General features: G+C 44.8%; 1 protein-coding gene across 2 annotated transcripts; it reads right to left on the bottom strand.

Moving 5' to 3' along the window:
• Positions 1-9,707: 9,707 nt before the first annotated feature.
• Positions 9,708-13,013, bottom strand: LOC115395558 (uncharacterized protein K02A2.6-like). 2 transcript variants are annotated; one of them, XM_030101143.1, is made up of 2 exons: positions 11,980-13,013; positions 9,708-11,519 (listed from the first exon to the last, which is right to left on the bottom strand). In XM_030101143.1, the coding sequence occupies exon 2, from the start codon at positions 11,380-11,382 to the stop codon at positions 9,982-9,984; it is 1,401 nt and encodes a 466-aa protein (XP_029957003.1). In that variant the 5' UTR covers positions 11,383-11,519; positions 11,980-13,013; the 3' UTR covers positions 9,708-9,981. Both variants share the same exon structure in this region, with proteins under 2 accessions (XP_029957003.1, XP_029957004.1).
• Positions 13,014-25,835: the final 12,822 nt, after the last annotated feature.

The raw sequence follows: 25,835 nt of genomic DNA, 5'->3' as shown, positions 1-25,835 counted from the left end.
TGTGTTCAAACAATTACTTCACAAAGGGTCTGAAATCAATTTCTTCATCTGCTTCAAACTGCACAAACAGCTTCCAGCTCTAATGGATCTCTGAATCGCTGCACTTTTCTTCTTCTTGACATGCTTTGTCACAGCATTAACTGATTTACACACGGCTCAATAGCTTTCCAAGAATCGGGGCTCTGTTTACGCGACACTGTTTTCAAGAGAGAACGCAAAACCTCCGCTGCGTTTTGCTCCGAGTCACTGAAAACAGCTCCCAAGGTGAACATTTTGAAAATGCCTCGACTCCCTGGTCATGTAAACGGGTGAAAACACGGCTTCCTAATGTTTCTTGGGCTCAGTCTAGATGGTGGAAACCACGGCTGTCATAGAGCTGCAGCTGGAACTGCACGTTTCTTGATGTGACAACCGTCAGCTGCGTGTGGCCTATATGCTCATTTTCTCTTATTTTATACAATCACCATACATCTGCATGCATCATTAGGCAATATACGCCTACATCAAACACACAGATCAGTTCCCAGGGACTCGGCTCATTCATTCGGAGAAAATAACCAAATCTTTCAAATCAATTTACTCCATTTCAGCCAGTAATGAAGATTGGCAGGCCTGCAGACAGCAGTCGCCTCTCAGTCGTTGCTCAAAGAAAAAAAAAAAAAAAAGTCCAAATGGAAAAAGGTTGCATTTACCAGGAACACTAAGCTGAATTAATACAGAAAAAGAATTACTAAAAATGAATGAATTATTTTAAATTCACATGGAATGATAGAGAAAAAAAGGAAAGAAAGAAAAATCAAACAGGAAGCCGCTCGTCAGACATATTGCGATGTGCACAGTTTGGTAAGTCAGTCACACAGACAAAGCTCTGCTCAGGGGCAATCAAAGCTATGAATAGCTCTGGTTAGTACACATCGAGAGTGAAAACCTTGAAGCTGACTGCTTTCATGAGATGCAGACTGTGAGTGGCAGGAAAACACAAATACTATTCTACAGTCCTTTCTTCTCGGCGAGCAGACGCCACATTAACATATTATAGCCTGCTTGGATTCCTTCGTCTCCACACAATTATGACTCCCCATTTAGACTCGTATGCTAGTCAATAAATCCACAGAGGCGAGTCGCAGCCACTCTCTCCGGCTCATAGATATGCAGAAGTTATGATCCAGAGGTTCTCTTATTTCCCTCTATGAGAGAAGCCATTGACCTTTTCCAGTCCCTGCATGTGTCAACGCAAACAACAACAACAACAAAGCAGCAGCAGAGGCAGCAGCTTGGCAGAGCGGCGCGGCGGCCCCTGCAGCCCATCATCATTCAGGTTACATTCACTGGGAGATCAGAGAGGAATTCACTGCACGAGGACCGCAGCCCCCTTGTAGTAATGTCAAGAATCTGAAAAATAGCAGAGTCAAAGGTGTTATTAAAGTGATATGAAAGATCACCGAGATGTCTGCGGGAGAGGAAGCACCGTGGAGCCACAGATATGTTCTTTACTGCAGAGAGGAGCAGCAGCAGCAGCAGCAGCGCCTGGGTGAGAGGAGCCGGGCCACAGCAACCAGGCTGATGATTCAATTCTAAAGGACAGGGAAATATGCTCACAGTGCATCAGAGCAGAGCTCTAAACACTCCGACAAACACAAGAAGCCTGCAGCTTGGGTGCAGAGCTCTCAGGGAGGATTTCACTGGGAGGACGCGACACAAAACTTTAGCCACGTAATGCAGGGGTGGACAGATCGATGTGGCTCAGACTCTGTGTTTACAGGCAAATAGGCTGGAGTTTGGAGGAAATCAGCATAGGAGCAGGTATAACATGCAAACTCTCACAAAGAGGTTGAAAAAAGAAAAAAACTACAAAAAGCTGAATGTGACAGGAAATGTTTACTGAACCTTCGTCTGTATGCCTGTATAAAAATGGGTCACACATCTGTGTGTGTGTGTGTGTGTGTGTCTCAGCATGCACGAGTGTAAACAAAGCCTAAAACTGGTCAAAATGAGAAGCTCAGCCACAACTGAACAGTTAAAGAATTGCTTTGGTACTAAAAATTAAGCCTCCAGCATCATGAAGGGTAGAAGAATTCAAGAGTAGCAGAAGATTTGAAGGAACTAAAACATTTTACCATGACTGATGTAACAATAAAAGACTGGCTGAGGAATTTAAATATGTAATGCCTTTGGAATTCAAATATTCAGAATAGTAACAGGCTGCATTGCTTCGCAGCGGCTGAGTAGTAATTTTCCAAAACTGTGTCCAGGTTTCAATAAGCAAACTAATTTTGTGGAAGCTCCACTTCAGTGTCAAAACAGGTTCCAGCATTATGCTGCAGCTTTTTAATGAGTCACACTCAACTGAAGCCATCGCCGGCGACGTTTTATGCAACAAGTCGTCTGCCGAGGCAGAGGGGTAGAGTGTGTGTCATTTTTACACAGACTGGCTGGAATAAAAGTGCAGCAACTTTAAGAGAAGGTGTCTTGCATGAAAAGAGTTAACCTGCCTCTCATGCCTCTGAAATTTATTCACTAGAAACTTGAAGAAAATCCAGAAAACCTGCACTTTCAAACATTTCTGAACTCTGCCTCATATAAACTGAGAAAAAAAAGGGTAAGGGTTAGACTTAACAGAAAAAAAGTCAAAACTCACATGAACTTGAATTATTATTTTTATTTTTTTTAATTCGTTTTTTTAATTAACTTAAAAACTGTTTGTCCGTGATCAGAAAGCCAATCAGCGGAGTAAAAAGTAAACGTTAGAGGAGGAGATTCTCCGTCCCCAGAGAGGGCTGTGTGGCTGTCAGAAGCCAGCGAGTGGGAGGTTACCATTACTGTTCACTACACAGTAATTACAGATCTTTTATTACTAAGCCTTTCTGTGCTCTACCTTTCTGGGAGAGGGTGTGCATTTTCAGACAGCTCTTTTGATCACGCGCCGCAGACGCACGACTCCTGTGTGAAGGTTACAGTATCATTTCAACTCCTATCCTGGCAGCACTGCTTATTTTCTAAATGTAAGCTGTTTCTCGGGAGTTTTGAAGTGGTTGGAGGTTGGCTTTCATGTCAAACTACGCCGCGCACCATCTTAACCAGCTTTTCTTCCTGCTCCTGTCTCTACATGCACACCAGTAACCCACCTCTCAGCGAGGGAGAGAAGTGTGCGTCTAATAATCATCAGGGCAGACGGTGTTATTCTAATGGATGCTGTATCTACGAGCGGTGTGAGTCACTGCAGCTCCACAGCGAAGGTGGTGATGCTCAATTATACAGAGATCCAGGGACGGGTGGTGGTGGGGGTGGGGGTGGGGGTGGGGGAATCTTGGCGCCTGTTTCACAGCACGCAGTACGCCTTCCTGGGAGCTTTCCGCCTGCTTTGATTCCTGACACCGCGAGATGCCAGTGAGAACCTGCCATCAGACGAGAGGAAGGGAGGAGGGGTCAGGAGAGAGGAGGGGCGGCGGCGGCGGAGGAGGAAACTGGAACGGAGTGATAGGCACAGGCGTGGCGAGGAGAGCGAGCAGGAGACAAAAAGAGGTGGAACAAGAATAACACCCCCTTACGATATGCTCTTTCGGATTAATCAGAATGCTAATAGTGATGTAATTATCACAGGCTTCATCTGGAAAGTGACAAACACCTCCACAGAGAGCAGAATCTGACGTGAATTGCTGCTTGATCCCACTCACGCTGATCTTTGTTAGATTTGACAGTGTGCACAGTTTGCGTCCGCTGATTGTATTTAGTCTTGCCAGCGAGGCTGGATGTGGATTGTGGTTTGGTTCAGAGTGAAAATTACTGGAATGGCTCTGGAAACTTCAGAAAATCCTCAGAGGATGAATTAGAAGAATGTTTTTACTTTCCCTGCTCTGGTTAGGATCAAAAGATCTGCGAGTGTTAAACACACACCCGTGTTCTTGTTGAGAACAGGCAGAATTCATTGGCAGCCGCAAGAACCTTGCAGGGAACATTTTGTAGGCAGTTTCCTGTAAACCAAGAGCTAACAAGCAGGGTGGCAGGGAGGCAAACAAAACCAGAGGGCACAGCAGAGGTCACACTCCAAACAGGCAGGAAAAGCCAAGGCTGACGGCTCCAGGAAAAAAGGCTCAAAGACAAGCTGGCAGACTCAACGCTGTGGGAGAAAAGTCAAACTAATTTCCTTCTCTAACCACTTCTCCTTAAACTGTGTGGAAAACATCAAGAGATAAAGGAAACATGAATTTTTAGAATGGAGGAAAGGACAGCTGATGTTTGAGATAATCCAGCCGCTCTTACGTTGACCACGTCTGTAATGGTGGATGTTAACGCTGCAGCAGAATTAAGAGTGAATTCTTAATTGACCTGCAGGATATTGCTGAAATATTATGGAATATGGCCAAAAAACATGAAACTTGACTGCCTGGTACTTCTGAGTCTCAACACTAAGCAGAGATTTAACATGTTAATTTTGCGGCAAAATGAGGCAAATGAGAGAGAAACGATGCAGCTGATGACCAAAAATACCAGGACTAAAATCAAAAATCAAACTATCATACAACTTGTCCTTGACTAGAGGGCCTGCTGTTCCTATATACCGTTATGTATGCGACGACAATGGTTCTGATTACAGCAGGTTGTGTCAGAAAGTTAATGCAAATCTCACATGATGTCTGCAGTGGTGAACACCTACAACAAGAAGATCAGAGTGACTTTAAAAATGAGAAATTATCTATAAGCTATATATATAATGGGGCCCTCTTTCATAGCATTAATGATCCGCTTTGCAGCAATACTGACAATTAAGGAGCCCAGTTTAGTTCACATTATAATGGTACAATTGATTGACTCACAGCAGTAACCCAAAGTTCACAGATCATTTATGTCTTTAACAATGCATAATTGAGTTATTTAAGTGGCTTTATTTATCCCCCCTTGGGGAAATTCTTTATCTCCATGTACCCATCCTTTTCAGACATCAGTGACAATCATATCATGATTAAGTTTCTATGCTAAACAGTGGCGTGCTGCTGGGTTGTTTTACCTCTTTTCTCCGGCAAATCAGCTTTTCTTTACAGTCATTTCAGCTGATTGAGGCATTTAACCGACTTATTTATTACAATTAACCTACAGTATTATGCAAAATGAGCATCATTAGTTTAGTAAATCATTGAGTATTTTTTTTTTGCAAATAAAACATAACTCAACTGCATGAAAGCCATCTTTTCCAGAAACCCAAAAACAAATATTATTTAAAGATTTCTGAAGCTAAAAATGCATATTTGCCAGTACAGTAATAGAGTAGTATTTCATCATGTATAGCACATTATGATGTTTTAAAGGTCTGAAATATACTCAGACAAAACGACAGTGAGTGGTACTTAATTGAAAGCGCTGTAAAGTGTTAACGGCACAAAGTGAGAGCAGCGGGCTGCTGAAGTGCAGCACTGACAGAGAAATGGTGGGTTTAGTGTCTTGCTCAAGGGCTCAGAGTGGCGGTGAAAGGGGTGGAGACAAGTGGTAATGGTGGAACTAATGGGGTCAAACCTGGACCAGCAAATTGCAGGAAGGTCAAAGCCTGGAGTGTGAGACACTTGATCACGTTGATAGTCTGATCTTTTAACTATTCGTGTTTTAACAACCGAGCCGAGTTTCAAGTCAAATCGATTTCCAGTCAGATTGGTCGTTTTTGGTCCTCAATGGTAGAAACCTGTAAAAATGTCTGTAACTTACAGCAGTTGGTTGAAGTAGTTTAGTTCATTCAGCAGTGACAGAAAATTACTATTTCCTCTGAAGTTAGTAAAAAAAAAAAAAGGTGATCACTGCAGTGATCGGTTGAGATCTCCATCAACATGACTCAATTCATCCATCCGTCATCGTCACATCATCCAGATGAACTTTAAAGACAGATACCTTCTTTTCACAGCGTACAGCTCAAACCAAGTCTTATAAGCTTCCTCTGTTTGAAGCTCCTGCGAAAATACTCAATAAAAAAACATAAGGAATTATTAATCTGTTGAATGTATTACGGGCTTTTCCACTTGCGCGCCATCTTAATGCTACATCCGTTCACATTTGATCTTTAACATTTTTTTTAATTTGACTGTTAGCTGATTTAAATGAGAAAATGATTCCAAAACACAGCTGCACAGTTTATCCACCAAACAAGTGTTTGAGAAATGTGCAGCGGTGAAGTGGGAGTGCTACGCAGGTGACTCCGAGCCTGCAGAGAGACTGAGGACATCTGGTGGGTGAATGGGGGTGAAACACGGGACACAAACCAGAGCTCAGAGCGAAACAGGGACAGACACTCCCACTTCCTCCTCACAAAGCCAATCAAAGCTGACGCTCGGCTTCATTGCGACACTTTGACAGAACTTGGAGAGTCTGGCAACTGGGCCAGTGGGGTTAGTGTGTGTGTGTGTGTGTATGTGTGTGTGTGTTTGTGTTTTCTTGTGAGTTGTGGATGGTGGGGGGGGATCAGAGAGGGGGGGTTGAGGACTGATTACACAAGCCAGCGATACAGGCAGCTGCACAGGCACAGTCCCCCCTGGCACTGTTGGTTCTGCCTGATTATTTAACAGGAGCAACTGGAAGTGGTTGACATGGTTTCATGGGCTTTGTGCAGTGCACACTCCTCAATTATGGATGGGAAAAGTGACACTGTGACAGCTGTAGCTCTCAGGGGGTCGGCGAGGGAGGCAAAGTGAGAGACGGAGGGAGAGAGAGAGAGAGAGAGAGAGAGAGAGAGAGGGAGAGTATGCAAGGAGTAATTCTTTCCTCCTCGAGCGGGAAGATATGAGACCGTCTGCAGCATAGATCTGACATACACACACACACACAGACACACACACTCGCACACACACCTTCCCCCTCTTCTTGTTAAATTAAATATGCCCTGAAAATGACGGGAGGGGTGGGGGTAATGAGGAAATTATTCACAATCCCTGACATGCTTTAAATCAGATTATACTCTCCGCCTGCCTCACCGGGGCCGGTCGAAAGACACAGACCAATCCATTTCTTGCTTAAGGCACACTGCCTCCTACACACACGCACACACACACTAAAAGAGGTATAGGAAAGCTCATCTGCATCCATCACAGTTGGGGACAGGGGACTGAGGAGAGGTGAATTATCCGTAGCCTTCCCCATGGCTGGATGCAAAGCGGAAAGCGGGCTCGGACCCGCCGCCGCCGTCTTGGAGAATCATTAAGCCCAATCCTTGAGGGAGCTAAGCTGCGAGTGGAAGAGACAAGCCAAAAGAGCTTGGTTTCCCCAACAGCAGGGCCGTCTAATGAAATGCATATTAACTAGCGGAAAGGGAGGGACGGACGGATGGGAGAGGAGAGGCGGGTGAGAGAGACATCACAGGCTCCAGCCCACTACGCTATTCTGACAGCACACATGCCATTACGCACCTCCAGAGAGGAGACACGGGGCCCATTGTTTAGCATTAAGGGCTCTTATACTAAGAGACATCCTCACCGGTGCACCCTGCAATTATGTGGTAATGAGGTCTGTGTGTTTCACATGTCTTGAGGGGCTGTAGGACTTAGAGTAGCACGTAGCATGCCGAGGGACAGCAGCTCCTCCAGTAAGTCAAGAATACACTACTGCAGTCGTCCATCGTGTGTTTTCCTGCATTTATACAAGCGAGCCGCTCGGCAGTGACCTTGCAAGCAGCGCCGACATGTATGATCTATGGTAATGTATGCAAATTAAGAGCACTGATTGCATAAATTGGAGCAGAAGATGTGTGATTTAATATGCACGCCTGTGTATGTGTGTATGCATGCACCGGATGCGGCGGGTCACACAGCCCACAGCTACTTGGGTTAAAGCCCACAGCTGGAGGCGCTGGATGGACCGGGGTCTCGGAGGCAAAAACATTCGGCTTAAACAAACACAGCCGGGCAAGAAAAGTCAATCTCACGCAGGTGCAAGGAAAAATATATATATATGCACAAGAACACCCGAGTACACACACACACACACACACACACAGCACGCCTAATTCGCTCAATTTCTGCTGTGTGGGCTCATTTGCACACACACAACCTCCGACTATTTATACGGCAGTGCAGGGGTGCTGTATATACCTGCATCCCTTTGCACAACAAGTTAATCTGCATGGAGGCATTATCCTCGCTCCTCAGTTACTGGGATGCCTTCCAAATCCTCTCTAGTTAGTGTGATTCATCTTACAGAATAAATACACTAAGTAGTCCTTATCTGAAACAGAGGTGAGCCAGTGTTAACCGTCCTGCGAGCCACTGTTTTCTAGTGCCGGGAGCATCCGTCTGTGTTTGTCCCCGAGGACGGAGCAGCAGAGATCGAGTAAGCTGTTATCTTAGATATCTACCACTACAGCTGGGGCCAAGGGCAGTAACAACAATTATGACAGAAAAATGGTATAGACACAGAGGGATGGAGGCCGGGGACAAAACGCATGACATCCAAACGGAGTGATGAAAGCGGGGATGCAGGGAGAGGTTAGAGATGTCTGCCTTGTGTGTGTGAGCAGTAACAAAGGCTTCCCCCAGATGAATGGCTGCCAGTGGTTGTCCTGAAATAACCGCAGACACTCGAGGAGGACCACGACAAACCCAACAGATGCTGGAGGCTCAGTGTTTCACACCCTGAATGCAGAGGCTCGGCGACAGTGTCAAAACAGCACGCTCACTTTATGCAAATTCAGTATAGCATAAAGACATTACACCACAAACTCGGATTTAAACAGACCTAATCTGCATTTATTTCAAAATGCATGTTATTGGAATAATGGTCACTGGATGCCAACTACTACTACATATGAAGTAAATATTAAATATTTTACAAAATGTTAGAAGCAATTATGTTTTGTTATGCAAGTTCAATTTGTACAATGATCCCATAAACCCACGCGGATAATGTGAATTTACATTTCTGCAACATCTGCAGTTTGTGGAAGATTGCAGCCAAGTTTTGGTTTCGATACGTCATTCACGATAAACATGTGCAACTTGTAACAAGGAGGCTTAATCGTGCTCTCAGCACCAGAGATGACATGCAGTTAAACTAACTCATGTGCAAGGCTAAATAACCGTCGTGCAACCATCTACCACTGGTCTACAGCACCATCAGGCAGCAGGAGGGCAGAGAGCAGACTGCAAGACAGTGAGGTGGGATGTTGAAAGGTGTGTTCTTGGAAAAAATTGAGTCATTTGACAGTAAATTTATCGAGATAATGATAACGAGGGAGCATGTAGACTGTGGCAGAATAAAAAAGAGCAATGTACAAATATTCAAGGCTGGCTGCGCTCGTCCAAGACAATTTGATGAACTCTTTATTATGGGGCATATGAGGACAAGCAGCAGTTCAAAAAAGTTTAGCTTCTCTTTCCCCTGTTTCCACGAAGTCAGAACATTTGAAAAGTTCCACCTGTGATGTGTGCACGGACACAAATGATGAGAGATGGCTTGTTGGAGTCTTGGAAGTTTATATATATCCATCATAACGGCACGATACAGGCAGACAGTGCTCCGGTGATCATACAGGCATTACTTCCTATATTGCTCTCTGCGCATGCTCACTTCTAGGAATGTTGCGTTCAATGACAGCAGCATGGCTCGTAAAAGAAAACATTGCTCTAAACATTACATCACTCCTTTTTTTTTTTTTTTTTACAAAAACATGAGTACACAGTCAACCAGGTTTTTTTTTTTTTTTTTTTTTTGGTTTTTTTTTTTTTTTTTTTTTACTTTCCAAACATTTTCTTACCTAAGGTTCTTAAATTCCCTGAACATTTTGTTGCATTTCTTGAAATTCACAACACACTCTATTTAGAACTCACAAACAACAAAAGAAATAAATCTGTCTCATAAGTGCATTCCTTTTGGACTGAAAGAAAAAGAAAACAGCACTTGATATTTCAAAAATGCAAATAGATGGCAAGTGATTATTGTTGCAGCCAAACAACCAAATGTAAACAGTCAAGTGAACTCATTGGCAAACATCTGAAAAAGAAAACTTATTGCTCAGCCAGTGTCTTCGTAGTCTTCCAGATACGCAGGGCGGCGTCTGGTGCATCTCGCAGGGTACCGTGGAACTGTTGGAGTACTGTCCTCATCATCGGTGTCTGGAGTAGGTGTGGGACACTGAGCACTGGCACTTATCCTTTTGAAAAATGATGAGTTCCTTGTGATGGAATGCTTGTTGTTTCTGGCAGTGACCATGGAGCCATTGATGCTGGTTATGGTGTGCGGATCACAGTTGTAGGATGATGTCAGCTTGTTTTGTTTTGACTGACGATGCAGCACGGCGTCACCAACACTGAGAGAACTGGATTTTGCGCGGCGACGTGTATCTGCGTTTTGCTTCATTTTTGTCTTTGCTTGCTTGTCACGCTCCCTGATCACTTGGTCAGTTTTGTTTTGAGTGGTACTGGAATGTGCAGGAATCTTGGTATTGATCTTGCGTTGGAACATAAGCTCTGCAGGCGATGCTTCAGTGGTGCTGTGTGGTGTAGAGCGATACTCACGAAGAAATGTGTTCAGTGTTTGCTTCCAGGGGATGCTCTGATTCTCTGAAACACGTACAGCTTTTCCAAGTGTCCGCATGAAGCGCTCTGCCGTTGCATTTGCTTGTGGCCATAGAGGCGTGATCTTCCTGTGATGACATCCCATGTGTGTTAGGAATTTCGAGAACTGCTCACTGTTGAAAGGAGGTCCGTTGTCTGTTTTGAGTATTCTGGGAATGCCAAACATTGAGAACGTTTCATCCATGACTGGGATCACCGTATTTACTGAGGTGGATCTCACAGGTTTAACGACTGGGTAGCGGGTGTACTCATCCACAAGAACTAGCAAGTACTCTCCAGTGGGGAGTGGACCGTAGAAGTCTGCACTGACTGAATGCCACGGTGACTCAGGTAACTCTGACATTTTTAAAGGTTCGACTTGTGTCACCGGGGTGTTTGCTTGGCATGCTAGACAGTTCTTAACCATAAACTCTGCTTTTTGGTCAATGTTTGGAAACCATACTTTTGACCTCAATAATGTTTTTGTTTTCACAATGCCCTGATGTCCTTCATGGGCTAACTGCAACACTTTGTCTTCAAGGGCTGAGGGGATGACGATCTTGAGGCCTCGAAGTATTATGTCATCAGTAGGTGAAACAGTGAGTTCGCCGCTGATTTGCTTGTATTTTTGCAGGGCAGTGGCATCCTGTGAATCCTTTTTGATAGTGTGCCATGTGTTGTGCCTTGCATGCTCACTGACCTTTTTCAGAAGGGGGTCTTTGAGGGTTTCTTCTTGGATTTCGGACAGAGTCATTGCTTTGGGCGTTGCTTGTTGTGCCATGAAGTTGACGTAGTCTTCAGCAACTTTTGTTGCTCTGGTGTGTAACCCATGCTGTGTTGATGCTGGATGCCTGGACATGTAGTCTGCTGGGTTTTCAGCTCCTTTCCTGTAGACTACTGCGAAGTCGTAGGGTTGTAGTCTCAAACCCCAACGTTCAATCCTTGCTGGTGGCTTGGAACGAGGATTATTCCAGATCACCTCCAGCGCCTTGTGGTCTGTAACGAGAGTAAAAGAGTGCCCAAACAAATACAGATGAAAATGTTCACAACTCCACACTATTGCCAGTGCTTCTCGTTCTGTCTGTGAGTAGCGTTTTTCTACGTCACTGAGTGCACGACTGGCATACGCTATTGTGCGTCTTTCTCCTTCTTTATTGAGTTGATAAAGAATGGCCCCCAAGCCTACTGGGCTTGCATCAACGACAAGTTCGGTATGTTTTTCTGGATCGAAGTACGACATGACAGTGTCACTCGTTAAGCTGTCTTTCATGTCTTGGAGCGCTTTGGCATGCACCGAGCTCCAGTGCCAAGGCGTGCCTTTCTTGGTTAGCTCACGAAGTGGGGCTGAGATCGATGCGAAGTCTTTGATGAAACGAGCACAGTACGTTGCCATTCCGAGCAGGCTTCTCACCTCTGTGGGGTTTTCCGGTGCACTCGCTTCTTTGATAGCACTAACCTTTTTGGGGTCAGCTGAGATTCCTCCTGCTTGGAAGATGAATCCAAAAAATTCCAGTCTGGACTTGTTGAACTCACATTTGTCTCTGTTGAGAGTAAGGCCCTTTTCTTTGAGTCTCTGAAAAACTGCTGCGAGGCTGTTGTCATGGTCAGCTTGTGTTTTCCCATGCACGATGATGTCGTCGCTGAGGTTCTTTACCCCACTGATCCCTTGTAGTGCTTGGCAGATGGCATTTTGGAATACTTCCGCTGCTGATGAAATACCAAAGTTGAGCCGTTTGTATCTGCGCAGGCCTTTGTGAGTGCTGAAAGTTGTTATGTATCTGCTGTCTGGATGAAGCTCCAACTGGTGATATCCAGCTCTTAAATCAAGTTTGGAGAAGACAGTGGCTCCATTGAGTTCGTGGATGACGTCATCCATCGTCGGTGTGATGTGACGTTCACGTTGTATTGCAGTGTTAGCTTGTCGCATATCAACGCAGATTCTGACTTCATTTGGGTTTTTGGGTTTGGGTGGAGTCACTATTGGTGAAACCCATGGCGTTGGGCCTGTCACAGTTTCAATAATGTCACCTTCTTCCAGCTTTTCTAGCTCTTTTTCCACTCTTTGACGGATGTGGAATGGCACTCGCCTGTGTGGCTGACACGTGGGCTGAACAGTAGTGTCGATGTGAAGTTTGACTTGAAAATCCTTGAGTTTTCCTATGCCTCGGAAGAGTTCTGGGTTGTCTTTGACCAGTTTATCCGCCACTGTGCTTGGTTGAGGTGTGGACATAGTGTTGACTACGTTAATGAGACCTAGCTGTGTCGCTGTGTCATAACCGAGTAGGGAACAGCCTTTGCCACTTTTTACATAAAATCTGCACAATGTCTGTTTATCATTTGCTTTCACCTCACATCTGAACATGCCAACCAGTGACAGTGGAGTGGTACAGCCATAGGGAAAGATTTTGGTGTCCGCTGGTACCAACTGTGGCTGTGGTGACAGCATGTTAAGAGCAGATTCACTCATGACGTTTACTGTGGCACCTGAATCTAGGACTACTGAGATGGCAGTATCACCAATCTTAACTTGGGTTGTTGGTGTGCTTCTTTTAGCTGTGCTGGTGGTCACAAACACATAGTTATCATCACTGCTGTCTGAGTCTTTACTTTCACTGTGCGTTGAGTTAGTGACATTGTAGACTTTCTTTTGTGATTTGTGCTGTTTAGTGTAGCCCTTTTGTTTCACATCTCTGCTCATTTGTTGTTTTGGCTTTGACCTGCACTGTCTGGCAAAGTGATTTAGTTTGCCGCAAGCTTTACAATCTTTTCCTCGAGCAGGACAATCACCGTCGTGGGGATACTTCCCACCACAGTTTCGACACTGACTGCTCGATTTGTTTGTGTTTGCATGGGCAGTATTGTACCTCTTGGTTGGTCGTTCGTTGTGTTGCACCGCATTCACTGCTGCAGCTGCTCCTTGTTCCATGCCTGTTGCCTGCTGTTCTGACACTTCCATTGATCTGCCGTAGTTGAGGATTTCTTCCAGAGTCATGTTGGGCTCTCTGAGCGCTCGTCTGCGAAGCCTTGTTGATGTACAGCTCTGAATTAGTTGTCCTTTTATTTCCAAATTCACATCCGCGAATTCACAGTGTTTGGCCAGCATACGTAGTCTTGTGCAGTATGTGTCCAGATTTTCGCCTGAGAGCTGAACTGCTTTTCTGAATGTGTACACTTCATACAGCACGTTTTTCTTTGGAGTAAAATATGTTTCCAGCTTTGCTTTTACATCTGCATACTTGTCTCCTGTGGCCGCTAATGTATCGTATATGTCATGAACACGCTCACCAGCCAAGTGTAGAAGTAGAGCTTTGAGTCTCCCATCTCCGGAAATGTTGAAGGCAGTTGTGTAGTTCTCAAACCTCTGCACCCATTTGTTCCAGCGTGGTCCTACTGAACTTGGGTCCGTTTCGGTGTCAAACGCGGGTAGAGCTGGCGTGTTTGCGAGCGACATGACGGCTGCTTGAAAAAAAAAAAAACAGAGAAAGTAAAAAAAACTTTCCTCCGGCGTGCTTGACGGCGCTTAACTTGTCCGTCCTCGATCAACGCCTTTTTTTTCTTCTCTCCTTTTTAGTCCTCGTCGCCAATGTGATGTGTGCACGGACACAATTGATGAGAGATGGCTTGTTGGAGTCTTGGAAGTTTATATATATCCATCATAACGGCACGATACAGGCAGACAGTGCTCCGGTGATCATACAGGCATTACTTCCTATATTGCTCTCTGCGCATGCTCACTTCTAGGAATGTTGCGTTCAATGACAGCAGCATGGCTCGTAAAAGAAAACATTGCTCTAAACATTACACCACCTTAAGAGCAGTTTTCAAAAAGTTGCATTTTCACTGGCTCCGTTGTCATTTAAACAGACTCACAACACTCCTTTCACTTGAAAACAGCGTTGTGTAAATGTGGACGCAGCTCATCACAACAGTGGAATCACACTTGAAGGAATATGTTGCACAATAAAAAAATGTTGCCCAATGTTGACCGTTTCATTTTTCAGAATGGTCAGTCTTAATTAAAATGTCCATGAAGTAATGACAGGAAAAGGGACGTCCCTCCTTTTAACCAGTGAGGACTTTAATGTCTGATCAGCTGTAACATGAAAAGTAATGACAGGTGATGTGAGGAACGCTGACTTCCTCTCAGGAAAGGCCTCCTGTCAAAAAGTGGGACGTGTTCGGCAGCAGGTGAACAGTCACTTCACATCACATCAACAATATGTGTTGGAGGCAAGGAAAAATGGACAAGGCCAAGCAGATGAGCAGTTCTGACAGGGGCCAAATTCTGACTGCGGCAGGACGGCGGCAAGCTCAAGGATTACTGATGCACGATGAGCAGAGGCTGGGCTGTGTGGCCCCATCAAACAGAGGCGATATCAATCCGATTCAAATCGCATAAAGAAGAGTATGATGGAAAACAGAGCCACAGATTCATCTGATTCCACCACCTTTTGTATCTGAAGCTTGAAGGAAAGCAAGAGCCTAGAAACCTTTAATTCATGTGAAAGTTACACCGAGGATGATTTACAGCAGAGGTGTCAAACACGTTTTAGTTCAGGGGTCATATTCAGTCCAAATTCTCCTGGAGTGGGCGGACCGCTGAAACAGTGAGTCTGAACTTTAAAGTTTTTCTTGGTTGTGACAGAAAACGAGATGAAATGTTCTATGTTTCAATAAAACCAAACAATTACTACCAAAAACAATTAGAATCCCAATATAAAGCCAATTTTAATGACACCTTCTGGTGCAAAACTTCTCCTGTAGCTGCTGCAGTAACTCGGAGGGCCCACCATGCAAACTCCACATTTTGAAGTATGTGCTCCTCAAAAGGTCGATCAGAGTCTGTGTGAGCCGGCTGGTCCATCAACGAGGTGGTTTTAATGTTGCAGCTGATCAGATCAATCTCCAAGACTAACTTCACCCCATCCATACATCACCGCACACGAGGAATCCCGATAGCCGACCACAGTTTAGTCCATTGATTTCACCACCAGCCGAAGCTTTTTCCTCCTGCATTAACGCTGAAAGCAGCTGTTAAAAAAAAAAAAAAACAGAGGATCACAGGCCGCAGATTTTCTCATCTGTGTAAACTGAGCACGGAGAATTTTTTGATAAAACCATGTCTGAGCAGATTGCTTTGATTTTGTGCAGCAGCGCTCAGATGTACTACACACTCCGGTTATTTCAGATTTTCCTCAGCGACTTGATAACTTGACGGAGCTGAATGCAACAGGAGCCGCTGCCTCATCTCCCTCGGTTTCCTCTCCACACATGATATGTCTGGAGGAGCAGCTGCAGGTATGGCTGGAGGTCACTCATAATACTATCATTTTGCAAGCCCGCGAGAACGGAGCGCAGGAACATCATCCGCACAAGGACGGCATCGTATTTTAGAGCTGACTCAACTTCTTATGAAGCATAAAGGATCATTTGCTTTGACTGAAGGGTTCAAATCACAAGGTTTTCTGCGTTAAAAGGCTGCAGGGCTTTATAAGGACGTGAAAAAAAAAAAGGTCCATTACATCTTTATATTCCTACGGCTAAAGAATTTGAATCGCTTTAACGTGCACCAACAAATCTTTTAAATTTCACCAGAACACATGAACAAGGCCCATTGTGAAATACGACAGTGCCAGGATTTTGTTTGCCGTTATACTTCTTCAAAGCCTGTAATGTATGCTTTCAATAACCAGCATCTGGGGGGAAAAACAAGGTTTTCCATCTGCCGCCTGCTTTTCTTGTGTCATGTTGTATTACAGAATCTGTAGAGGCCATAAATAGTTGATAATGCTGCCGTTGTATGATTCTTATTTTAATCTTCCAAGGCACAAAGGTCTTAAGGGATCAGCTTATAAAAATACATTAGGATGCAAGGTCAATCAAGTCTGCAGCGCCGAGCGCTGGGGAATAAATATGCTATATAGGTTTCCTTCTCTGCTGGAAACAATGAGGAAAATTTATGAGGATTATGGAGGAAAAATATGGAGAAGGGGAAAGAGTGCCGCTAAAAGCTTGTATATGCTCTACCTGTGTAGCTGTTTTACTCCTTACTGCACAGACAGCTCCGGCAGTGGCTAGTGTAATTAGCTTTTTGCAATCAACATAAGATTATTTGCTTAATGAGAGAGAAAAACAAATGGTATCCATCCTACTGGCGGAGGGGCTTAAGAGCAATCAAACACACAACATCATTAAGAAGCCTGCTTTACACTCCAAATTAGCATGAAACAGAAAAGATAATTAAGTTGAGGTGGAGGTTAGTCCTACTGGAGATAGATTTTAAACAAATAATTGTGCTTTGTTATTAATGAGGCATAAACAATCGCGCAAAGTTTAATATATTTTCCCACATGCTACGGAGGACTAGTCATGCTCGAGAGGTCGACTTGCTCTCCGCTAATGGAAGCATTCAAATCCAATCAAAGGCTCAAGTGAAGGTAAAGATGCGTGGTGCGGGGGTAACGGCCCCATTCCTGCACCCTGCACGAGCAGATTTCACCCTCGAACTGGATGGAACGGGGGGGAAAAGTGCTTCAGCCATCTGGCAGTCAATGACAACAACATATTTGGAGGCCTGTTCCAGAAGCCTGACATGCAACGCAGAGCAAAACTGTCCAGCTCCGTCACACTGTGATCACGGTCTGGTATCCATTACTAATTCACATACCTGCAGTGTAATAAAGCCCCCGGTTCGGCTGTGTGGGTGCGTGACAGCTAAGTGCTGAGAGCACCTTGTTATCATGATTTAAACAAAGGTGGAGGATGGCGTGTGCACCCTCAGGACCTTGAGATGGATGGCATGAGAGACGGCCTGATAGTGGGAGATAGAGTTATAGTGCCTGGGTATACACACACACACACACACACACACACACACACACACACACACACACACACACAGAGTTTATCAGGGAGAGTTGAGCCTGATTTGCATTCACTACAGACCGACAGCGGCGGCACACAACGAACCGAGCCCCCCCCCCCCAATCACCACCACCACCCCCCTCCGTGCCTCCAGGGAGCTGCTGTTGCTGCTGCTGCTGTTCTTCTTACCCAGGAAGAAGAGACGCCCGCCCCCCCCTCTGCTGATGAGCAAGCACGATTTTATTAAAATAAAAAAAAAAAAAAACAAGCAGACAAATGAGAGCCGAGGGGAGGGTGTGCGAGGTTTGCGTAACGCCGAGAACACGAACTCCTTCAATAAGCCATCAGGATAAAGCTTTCAAATATGTTTCTGATGCTGGCGGTCGATTTAATCTGCAGACCTCTCGGTTCATATCATGGGGTTACTACAACTGCCAATTACCTTTTAAACTGCTGTACAAACTCATAGTTGGTGCTACACTTTCATTTTTTGATAGCTATACAGTTGATGGTTCATTTGAAAAGACACCAATAAATCCCAAATACATGCTCATGTGACACACACAAGCAGCCAACAACATCACGGTCAGGATCTCCATTCAGAAACAGAATATCTGCTTATTGATCTTGCACCAGATAAATTTATACTGTTGCTCCAATGTCACTGCGCTTTAAATGATCAATCACATTCACACTCATCTTAAAGTTTAGATTCAAGGAATAATTCACAACTTTGACAGTACGTGCAGCCCCCCCCCCCAGGCTCCAGAGTAAATAAAGATATAAAGTGCAGCACATGCAACTTACAAATCTGTTAAAGGACAACAAATGTACTTGCACGCTATAGATTTGTCTAATTCTTAGATGCTTTGATGGACATACTTCTTTTCCTCAAATGTATTGCATTTAGAGAAGTGAGGTTGAAGGAAAAGCACACTTTATCCCCCTCCGTTCCAGACCCGAGTCTATCGGAGCTCAGTTCAGCGGGTCAAACAGTGGGATTCGTGGTATTAAGCTGCAGAAGACGCTGGCTCCTTCCCTCAGACAGGAAAGCATAACTTAAATCCTGGCCCTGATGCGCTGTCTGTAGAAGTGTCAGTGCATGCCAAGCACAGTTGTGGATCCTCCCATTCCTGCAGGACCCTGCTGGGCCACACAGCATCCATCCACTGCAGTAATTAAACACAGCCCACAAGTATACACACGCACACACACATTCACTTGTGCACTAATTGCAGGCAGGAGGCCTCCTACTCATTATAGGCCAAATTAAAGCAATCAATTGAAACTAGAGACCAGCAGAGAGGAATTCGTTCATGGGGGCTTGATCTCCTCTATAAAGACTGCACAGGCTGTGTCAGCGATAAACCTACACAAAACCATGCCTATTGACCCGGGTCTGTCACATAATCGGTCTGTTAATCACCTTCGAGTGGTTAACAGGACACACACACACACACACACACAGAAAAAGATGCGGCTCCACGCCGCGTATGGGATCATCTAAAATCGTTTACAATGTAGATTATTGTTCCACTAAAGAAAAAAAAAAAAAAATCCCCAGTCTGACACAAGTGGCTACATAGCTGCACACATCTGCAAGGCATTTCCTCGTCCAGTGCCTCACTGAACGTCTGCCTCTCTCGTTTTCTTGCTTTCGGCCTCCTCCAACACAAATGCACACATAGAGGGGATCAAAGTCTCAAGCATCATGGAAAAAAAACAAATGTGGCAGGTAGGGTAATGTGTTCTGTTTGTCTCCGCTTCGCACAGGAGAAAATGAACACATCTGCCAAAATCAGCCTCTGCATCGCTCCACAAAAAGCCTGCTTAAGGGAGAGTGTGAGCGTATCCAATTCCAACATTCCCAGTGTTTTTACAAACACATCATGCTCCTGTCACCAGGGAGCCTCCCCCTCACCCCCTCCTCCTCCTCCTCCTCCCCCCTCCCTCCCTCCAGTCCCCGCCAGCCAGGCCAACTGTTGCTCCAACTCCGGGGCAGATTAGGGGAAGTGCTGGCTCCTGAAGAATGCAGGCCTGCTGCTGCCGCCGCCACTCTCAGAGCAGGATTTATTGGGACTGGCGTGGCGGCCCGGGCTTCTGGCCTCCAGCTCGCAGGAGAGGGCGGTGGAAGAGGAGGACCTCTGCTGAGATATTACATGCCATCAATTGAAAACATCATGGTGCCTCTTAAAGGACCGCAGCAGCTTTCCAAGTGCACCGTGGTGCCTTCTTCTCCCACAGCCATGAATACCTGCTAGATGTTTGCAGACGGGGCCACTTCTTGCCCCCTCGGTATGCTAAAAGTCAATAAGCCATTTCAATAGATAGGAATAAGCAGTCTGAGTGGACGACCCGCTGTGTCCCCCAGTCATGGTGACATTGAGTAAATGTATCAGGTCACGAACATTAAGCTGAACATCTAAATGGACCCAGCAACAACAAAACAATTACACCTCAGCAACAACAAGACGCGAGCGGCTCGGAGCCTTCGCCGCTGACGCCACGGCCCAGATCCAGCCGGCACCCATCGATCAGATGAGGACGGAGGGGCGAGGGGCCGATAAGGCCGCTTGTTTTGTTACTCTGCAGCAGCTGGGGAGAAGCCCATCTATTCAGACGAGGAGGAAAAAGAACAAAAAGTGCCAGAAACTTGCGAAGAGGAGGAGGTGGAGGACGGGGAAGGTGGGGCCCGTTCTGAACGGGCGGCGACGCTCGGAGGTCACCGCCGAACGATTCTTTTCACCTTGGCGGCCACCGGTGTGACGTGGGGATGTGCCGAGAGCGCGAGGGGACGTTAATGTTCCCGTCGGCCGGCGCCACCGATGCCTGCACTCCGGCTGACACATAAACCTCCAAATGTTTGTTTTTAATGGCTGATTATTAGCAACCAATTATCAAAAGAAAATCCCACGCTTGCAGCCACGGCTTATCAGGAAAGAATAATTACTGGAGTTATCGTTATGTTTCATTTCATATCAATCAGATTAACTGATAGCAGCAGCTGTCATGTAATATTCAAACATGCTGTAATCACAATATTTCATCAGTGCAGCCTCAGCTTCTCCTTATCACTTATCAAACAGCCCCACCTGCTGGTCAGCGGAAAAATAAAACCCTCCCACTGGAGAAGTATCAGGTCAATTTTGTCCTTCAGTGTCTTTGAATGCTCTGCAGTTCTGCCTTTATGATGCATACAATATATGTGCTGGGCTTGAGGTAATATTTGATGCCGCTGCACACAGCAACACTCCCTTTTATGTCTGTATGCAACGCCATAAATTGTTCTCGTCCCTTTAGGGAGTGTGTAGATAAAAAAGGCCACCATATAGAGCTGAATGCATCAATTCTGGTGACATTTTGAAAGGCAGGATATTGTCAGCATCAAATATACATGCAATGAGTCTATATTAGATGGTTGTTTAATTATGCATAAATCTTGTAATATATTCAAGCAGATTCTCCAGTAATCGTCTGATTGTGCAGTTACAGCAGCAACAAATAAATAAATGATACAGGAAGAAAGATGTAGTACCTCTAATAAATGACGGCTGCAGTAAGAGTTAAACTGTGCTAAAAAAATAAAAACTTAATAGTTAATTCAAGAAATTTAAAAGGAAACTTGAACTGTACGAAGCTATTCTTAAAAAAGCAGTTTGGACACACTGATAAACCCAATGAGTGTAAAACGGTGTGACTCAAGAAACAAGCCTGTGATCAGTGGACCGACGTTTGACTCCAGCCGTGACTTTGGCAGATTTCTTTTGAGCATTTTCCAGTTTGGAATAAGAAACGACAGATGTGTCGCTGGTTGAACAGAAGCCTCAATGTCTTTTATTTTGGTCATATCTACACCATCAAATTTTCTTCAAATCTAACGAATGGGGAGAATGGATAATTCAATGTGGATATTGGTGGTCTGATCACTTGTTTTATCTTTATATGAAAGTGTCCAGGAGTGAGAAACTGAAACCTGAAAAGACTTCAGTCAGGAACATCTGCAACATTAGGCGTCGACAAACTCCTCTCTTTAAGGAGGAGATAAGATTTAATCTGATCATAAACACCACAATCAAACTTTATGCCGAAGGAGGATGGTGATCTCTCCCTTTCCCCTAATTTGCACCAACTGTAACTGTTCCACCCTCCTTAAATCTGATCAGCAGCATGATTTGAGGAGACAACATGAAGTTTTGGTATTCTAAACAGGAGAAAACCCTTATCGGCAGTTTCTTAATGCAATGCCAGCAACACACATTTGCTTTCTTCACCTGGGCAAAAACAAAACAACCTGAAGTCCTCCGGAGATTTACAGTCAGAAATAAGGCAGAGGAATAGAAAACTGAGCCTCCCACACATTCACAGGAATCCTTCCCGATCAACATAAGTCAGGCAGTCCTGGGGAGGCGAGATCCATCGATTCATCTTTTTTACTCCCTTTGTCTGGATGCAAGTCGACCGAACAAACAAATGGAAAGGCTGTGCACATCCTGAACATGCCACCAGTCTATAACACACACACACTAACAGGTAGTGTTGAGTATCTCCACAAATACCAATAATACCGATCCGTTGATCCAACCAGGCACCACAAAAACATTGAACCCCAGTGCTGCGATTCAACAGTGTTTAACAACCACACCACATACATCACGTTCTTTAAATAGCATCAATTACATTTGTCAGAAATGCCACATATTTCAGGATTTCACCTCTTACTCAATCAGTATAATTTAAGCCATCAATTTAGCTGTTGTCAAATCGCTCTCGTCCTCACGTCACTTATTTTCCACGCTCCCAACACATCATATTGGAAAGCTGACAGTTCACTTTGAGCTTAATAAATCCCACCTCGTTGGCAGGTGCTGCTGTCTAGATAATCAGCGTTTCTTTTTTTTTTTTTTTTCCCCCCCAGTCTGCTGTCAGTGGATTTAATGCAGAAGCTGATCAGTGTATTACGGAGCCACTCGTGCATAAAGAAACAAGGACTCAACGAGCTGCAGCTCTGCTCTTACTCACATCATGCAACATGTGCGAACACTTCCTATAGATGTTATTTTGGAGCAAAAACCATGTAGAAGTGATCCACCATGTGCGCTGATTAGGTGGTATTTGATCGCGTAAGAAGGATACAAGCAGTTCAGAACCACGACATCTTTTTTTCTTAAAAGTACATAACTCAAGAGGAAAGGATGGGATGGCACCACAAGCACAACCCTGGCAACTCCAGCAAGACATCAGAGGAAGCAGCAGCTCAGCTGGCACCGCCAACAGAGGAAGGGAGCGGAGGAGATGACTGGGGATATACCGAGTCTGTCAGAAGCGATGTCAGGTCGCTGCTCTCCTCATCTGCTCTCTGCTGAGCCCCATTCATCTTGGCAGATAGCAATTTATACGTCAAGTTAACCTCCCTCCACAGACTTGGCTCAGATGTCTTGACTGGGGCAGCACAACTCCGCTGACAATTCTATAGTGCAATAACACAATTACAGAGCCGGAGAACAGCTCTCGCAGCCGCAGCACATTAACCTCCTTTTACCACGGCGGCTGGCTGCGTGTTCGTACGGGGCCGCGGCGGTGCAGAGGCACGCTTCAGAGGAAGAGGAAACCTCAACAGAAATGGGTCAAGAGGAAACAACAGCAAGGTCACACTGCAGCGTGTTCGAAAGAAGAAAGAACAAAAACACTCAGATGTTAAAATGTAGGTGGTGCAATATGGAACACACTGCTCCTGAAATTAAAAAAAAAAAAAATTGCAATGATCATGTCATCGTAGTGAATAGATTATAAACTTTCTTTTTCAGTTAAACTGATTAAAAAAAAAAAAAGAAGAGACTGGCTCCACATGTTTGCGTTAGACGCTTTATTTTCGTGGTATGAAAGTATTCTGACCCAGGGACGCCCCTGGATACAGAGGAAGAGCTGCAGGCAGAAGAGGAGCCTCCAGCTCAAACTCAGGTTGAACTAGAAAGCCCAAAAGAACAGTAAAAAGAAAAGTTACAAGTTCCAGGCATGCACGCAAGTCCTACATAAGTTAAAACTAAACTGTAGGAAAAGACATCATTAAAGTGCAGACTCACTTCTTTTGACTCTTTTTTTTTAACAATACTTTTAGTGTTGGTCTTTCACTGAGGGTGTCTATTAAAACTGTAGGTTTGGGTTTATATATTATATTAATCAGATACTTTCCTGATAAAATCAACAACTACAAACATACAGAGTTCTGCAGCAGAAGCAATAGTGCTCACTTCCTGTTTAAAAGACTGTATATCTTGTGGATATCTGCATTTATAGTCAGCAGCATCACTCTTCAGACTGCAGGAGCCTTCTCAGCAAAAATCTGTGCGCTATGGTCCAAAACAGAGTTGTTACTCTTCAGGCCACCCTCGGAGCTTCTGCTTTAGTTTATCTTTCCCAGCAGCACAGCTCCACTGCGCTCCAACCAAAAACTCTGTTGTACTAAACAAAACTCCGATGGTGTCACTGATACCGCCACTGGACTGTTTTCCACTCCGCTTTGAGATATTTCAGCCAAAGTGTAGCTCAAGCTACAAAGTGACTGTTTACAGGAGCCTCTAACAGTCGTTCTGCAGCCACTGCAAAAAAAAAACAAAACTCAGCTCATTAGCTCCAATCCATCAGGAAATCCATAAAATGATGTGAAAGTAAAACTATACACCAGCCTAAATTTTTGGCACTGCATGTTTATGAAACAACTACGATGTTTGAAATACTTCCAAATATAACTCAGTACGGATAAACTCATACAAAAGTGAAAACATTTAAATCACAAAAAGATTGTTCAGTCTACAGGTGCTACTTATAAAGTGGAGACACTGTGATAGTTTATTTAATCCAGCAGTTTCGACTGATTCAGGAGCCAACATGAAGCCATAAAGAAGCCTTCCCTAAATCTTAATGATGTCCCCAGTATTAAAAACGCTCGTACGAAACTTGTAAAATGATTGTGTGGATCACAGAAAATGAGTCAGACAAGTGGAGCTGTCCTTATCTCGCCACCCGTTAGAGGATGAAAGACTCGCCGTGTCCGTCACTGTGAGCCAGAACTGGAACGAGCTGGTGGACTTTCACAGGCGGCGCCGCGCTGCATTGTTCTCTTTCAGCAAGACTTTAACAGGCTGGAAGTCTAAAGACACAATAGCAGCTCAATGAGGCAATAATGACAAGTACACACTATAAAACCACGGCCATAAAAAGGGACAACGGTCTATGAATGAAGCCCACACTGGCAGAATCCCTGGTAAGCAGCTGTATAAAAACATAGTGAAAAGCAGATCTGGTCAGAGAGGGTCCTGTGCTTGCTTATTTTTTCCCCAACATGCAGAATCCAGGAAGCAGCACTGAGCTTCTCTTCAAGTGTCACTACATCATGTATGATAATCCACACGCGTTTCATCAATATGTATGCAACAGCAGCGCCGTGTGTGTGCGACCGAAATACAGGCCAGCTGAATCACAAATAAGGACGTCTCCCGCGGGACGCGTGCTGCTCTGCATGTGCTGCAGATGCCGTGCGTCGTGTTTGGTCTGAGATACTGTGCGTATGGCGTGCCAAGAGGACTTGACAGCGAGTCTCTCCCACCTCTGGCAGACATCCATCCTCTCTTCAGTACTTTACAGCTTTGGTTTGTGGAGGTACGGAGCCTGTCTCGGGTGATAAAGGGCAGGATACATCAAGAGCAGGGCACAAACATCCACACACACGCAAATGCAAGCCACCAGTTGAAGTGGATACTGTGGTAACTTTGCTATGTAAAAGAAGCACAACAATAAAAATCAAATGAGTCACTGAATCGGTGAAGCATATGCTCGGATTGTGAGAGCACCGAGACCGGTACCTGTGGGTTGCTGCAGGGCGCCGTCGTTCCTGCAATGCAGAAAACACCAACAGGACTGAGGCAAGTCCTGACATTTTAAGATGTTTAAATTCATTCAACATTTGAAAATTACCCAGATGGTGTAAAACGCCCGAGACTGGTCAGGGAACGGACTCTGCCGTGGCTCAATCAGGCCAAATGAGTGAGAACATGCTGCCATGCAGCCACGTCTCGCATGTTCAGATTCAGTACAGGAGCTCAGCTGCGAGACCCATCGGGGAAAGAAAAAAAATGTCTTGGCTTCATGATATTTGACCAAATATCATAAAATAAGTAAGCCCTCAAAAAGTTGTGTTTTCAGTTTCTCCGAGAAACGTTTTAAAGTAAACAGACACCCAACATGTAACAAAAGCTTTCAAGTTTCACTTTAACGTTGGATAGAGGCAACAACTGAGGATAATCCACACAAACATGGGGAGAACATTCAGTCTCCACACATGAAAGGCCCAGAAAAACTGCAGGATAAGAGCACAATCCCTCCACATTAACGCCCTGCCAAAGCCAAGTCACTGGGAGGGATCAGTTCGAAACACTACATCACTGTATAATA

This window comes from Salarias fasciatus, chromosome 10 (assembly GCF_902148845.1).
Source record: "Salarias fasciatus chromosome 10, fSalaFa1.1, whole genome shotgun sequence".
In the NCBI taxonomy this organism is placed as follows: Eukaryota; Metazoa; Chordata; class Actinopteri; order Blenniiformes; family Blenniidae; genus Salarias; species Salarias fasciatus.
Note: the sequence above shows the minus strand (reverse complement) of the source record. Positions and strands in the feature narration are given on the sequence as shown.